The sequence below is a fragment of the Theropithecus gelada genome, chromosome 16 (genome assembly GCF_003255815.1).
Source record: "Theropithecus gelada isolate Dixy chromosome 16, Tgel_1.0, whole genome shotgun sequence".
Classification (NCBI taxonomy): domain Eukaryota; kingdom Metazoa; phylum Chordata; class Mammalia; order Primates; family Cercopithecidae; genus Theropithecus; species Theropithecus gelada.
In genome coordinates this window covers 30,305,516-30,308,884 of record NC_037684.1, presented here as the reverse complement: position 1 = coordinate 30,308,884, position 3,369 = coordinate 30,305,516, and the positions used below count along the sequence as shown (strand labels likewise).

At 59.0% G+C, this 3,369-nt stretch overlaps 1 protein-coding gene across 1 annotated transcript in view; it reads right to left on the bottom strand.

Annotated features, from left to right (window-relative positions):
* LOC112610117 (signal transducer and activator of transcription 5A) overlaps positions 1-3,139 on the bottom strand; it is a 23,146-nt gene extending 20,007 nt beyond the window's left edge. The window contains exons 1-4 of the mRNA XM_025363463.1: positions 2,978-3,139; positions 2,058-2,195; positions 1,575-1,731; positions 29-45 (exon numbers count right to left, since the gene is read on the bottom strand). Coding sequence (XP_025219248.1) covers positions 29-45; positions 1,575-1,731; positions 2,058-2,185 — 302 coding nt within the window. The 5' untranslated portion in view covers positions 2,186-2,195; positions 2,978-3,139. The remainder of the gene's footprint in view (positions 1-28; positions 46-1,574; positions 1,732-2,057; positions 2,196-2,977) is intronic.
* Positions 3,140-3,369: the final 230 nt, after the last annotated feature.

Sequence of the window (3,369 nt, the reverse complement as noted above, 5' to 3'; positions counted from 1 at the left end):
GACTACAGGCGCCCGCCACCACGCCCGGCTAGTTTTTTGTATTTTTAGTAGAGACGGGGTTTCACCATGTTAGCCAGGATAGTCTCGATCTCCTGACCTCGTGATCCACCCGCCTCGGCCTCCCAAAGTGCTGGGATTACAGGCTTGAGCCACCGCGCCCGGCCGAAGCACTTTCAATGTACCATCTCTTTTGACTCTAACACAGGGGTCCCCAACCCCTGGGCCATGGACTGGTACAGGTCCGTGGCCTGTTAGGAACCAGACCACACAGCAGGAGGTGAGTGGCAGTGAGCAAACAAATGACGCTTCATCTGATTTACAGCTGCTCCCTATTGCTCGCATTACAGCCTTAACTCCGCTTCCTGTCAGATCAGCAGTGGCACTGGATTCCCATAGGAATGCTAACCCTATCGTGAACTGCGCGTGCGAGGGATCTAGGTTATGCACTTCTTATGAGAATCTAATGCCTGATGATCTGTCACTGTCTCCCATCACCCCCAGATGGGACTGTCTAGTTGCAGGAAAACAAGCTCAGGGCTCCCACTGATCCTACATTGTGGTAAGTTGTATAATTATTTCATTACATAATACAATGTAATAATAATAGAAATAAAGTGCACAATAAATGTAATGCCCTTGAATCATCCCAAAACTACCTCCCTGCCCAATCCCGGTCCATGGAAAAATTGTCTTCCATGAAACCGGTCTCTGGTGCCAAAAAGTGGTGGGGGACCACTGCACTAACAGCATGGAAACCCTAGGACATAAGCAGAAACTATAATCCCCATTTCGCAGATGAGAAAACTGATACTGAGAGACATTATGTACTTGTCCAGATGCAACCAAGTGAGAAAGCAGATGACTCCAGACTCAGGACATCTGATGCCAAGGTCAAGGTACTTCCCACCACCCTGCCCCTGGCCTCCTATGTTGGTTCCCCTCAGGTTTCTCCTGTTTTTCCCCTCTTCTGGGATGAACCTGTATTTCCCTGGCACCCCGCTGTCTGTATTGAAGGGCTCTCTAGGAAACATAAGTGAGTTCCAATAAATGCTTGACTGTGATCACTACCCACACCCCTTTCCTGCTTCCACAAAAACTCCCTCTCTTCCTCCACACCCCTACTCCTCAAGTAAAGAAGAAGCTACATCTTATTTCTAAACCCTCAATTCAAAGCCCTTGTGTCCAGCTCTTGTCTCTGGGACAGCTCCTCTCTCACCTTGAAAAAAGCCCAAGAGGGAGGTCTGGTTGCCTCATTTCTAGAGTGCTGGTCTTCCCTTCTCCAACCCAGGAATCCTGACTCAGTCTCCCTCCATCCCTTCTGCTGCTTCCACAAGGCCAGTTCACCCATCTCCCTCTGTTGGCAATAAACACCTCCCACCCTTGCTTTGCAATATGCTAAAGAAATCTGACAGGTCTAATTTAGAAGGAGGGGGTGGGGGAAATCAAAGAAAACTTCCCAATAAGTTCGTGGTCACATGGTGAGTCAGTGGCCAGGCCAGGAAAAAACCCAGGGGTTCTGATGCTGGAACAAGATGATGCTGCCTCCCCGTAGGTGGCCCAGAGCCCACACCCACCTGGAGCTGCGTGGCGTAGTGCCCCAGCTTGATCTTCAGTAAAAACCCATCTTCCCCGACCTGGTGCTCCGCCTTCTTCTGCAGCTCCTGCACCAGGCCCTCCAGGAGCTGGGTGGCTTGGGCTCTGTCCTGGGGATTGTCCAAGTCAATGGCATCCCTTGGGGCGGGGCAGGAGAGAAAAATCTACTGTGGCACCTCCTTGGGCAAGGAGGTCAGAGACCCAGAATAAAGTGGAGACCCCAGGCTCATGACCGAGGGCACTCCAGGGCCCACAAGACTTGTTCCCAGCAGCTCCACAGACATCCGAGTCTAAAACCATTCTCCGTCCTCCCAGGCTTCCCCTTTCACAGGGACACCACCCCTTCCGCACAGAGAAGGACAGGCAGGACCAGAGTCACACCAAACCACCATGAGTAGAACTAGAGGCCAAAGGGCCTGGATGGTAGGGACCCTCTGAGGAGGGGCAGGGCGGGACGTGCCTACCATGGCTGGCTCTCAATCCACTGAGCCAAGTAGTGCCGGACCTCGATGGGGAAGTGCTGGCCGTACAGCACCTGCATCTGGCGCAGCGCATCTCCCTGCAGCTGCTGGGCCTGGATCCAGCCTGCCATGGCCGTTCACCTAGGGCGAGCCGAGCGCTGAAGTGCTCTCCTCTCCAGAGGCCAAGGAACCGGGCCTGCCCCTGGCCCTGCCATGCCTACCTATCCCTGGACCGTGGTCAGGCCAGGCCCCTCCCTTCCCACAGACAGCTTTCTTGTTCGGGAACAGAGATGGAGGGCAGCCCATCCCCTCCAACGAGGAACCCGTTGAAGGGGAGGAGAAGGTGCTCTGCAGAAGCAGGTGCCCTCCCCGTCTTCCTCTCCCCTTGCCCCACCGGAGCTTCCCCAGTGGGGGGTACGGCTAGAAACTGAAAGAGAAACTTGAAGGCGGGAGGCCCACAGGCCCTCTGGAGAGGGCTGCAAGGATCCCCCCAGCCCGCCTCGGGCCCAGTTTCTGGGAAGGGGAGATATTCCAACCCAAAGTTAGGCCAGCGCCGACAGCTCCCACTCGACGGCTAGGGCTTTTCGGGCACGTGGCTGGGGCTGTTCAGGAGAGAGGGCTGGGGACTTGGGCGCTCCCCTTTTCAGCTGCTCCCCCAGTTGTGCACTAGTGTCTCCCCGGGTCCAGCCCGACAGTGCTCCCTCTACGATGCGTGCCAGGACAGCGCCCTCCCTGGCCACCGCCCTTCATCCCCGACCCCTGTCCCTCCTCCCTTGTCTGCGCTGTGCCAACTCCCTCGCGGTGCCCGCGACTGATCCCCGCGCTGCGCCCGGCCGTCGGGCTCCGGGTGTCGGAGGTGCCGGGGCGGCAGTCGAGTGTCCCCTCTCCGCGCGCCGCCCAGGACGCGCCACCGGGCCACCCACCTGGTGGGGCCGCGCCGTCTGGCAGCCGGGCCGGCTCTGCGCCCCGCGGCTCTCGCTCCCGGCCGGGGCTCCTTGCGGCGGCGGCAGCGGCGGCTGTTACTACAGGAAGGAGCGGAGAGCAGCGATTTCCTCCTCAAAGGTCAGCTGCCTGCGATAGACCATACACAGCGCGCGAGCCCGCGCCAGCACCCCTCCCAGCCCCGCTCGCTCCCTCCCTGCCTCCGCCCTCGGTCGCCGGCTCCCCTGCGAGTGCGCAACAGCGGCTGCCGTTCCGGCGGGCTGCAAGGCGGGGCGGCGCCGGGCGTGGGGGCTGCCCCGACGGCGGGGTCCCCCGGGAGTCCCAGCCGGCCCTCGGCTGCGGCTCCGAGGGAGCGTCCCGGAACCGGGGCGGG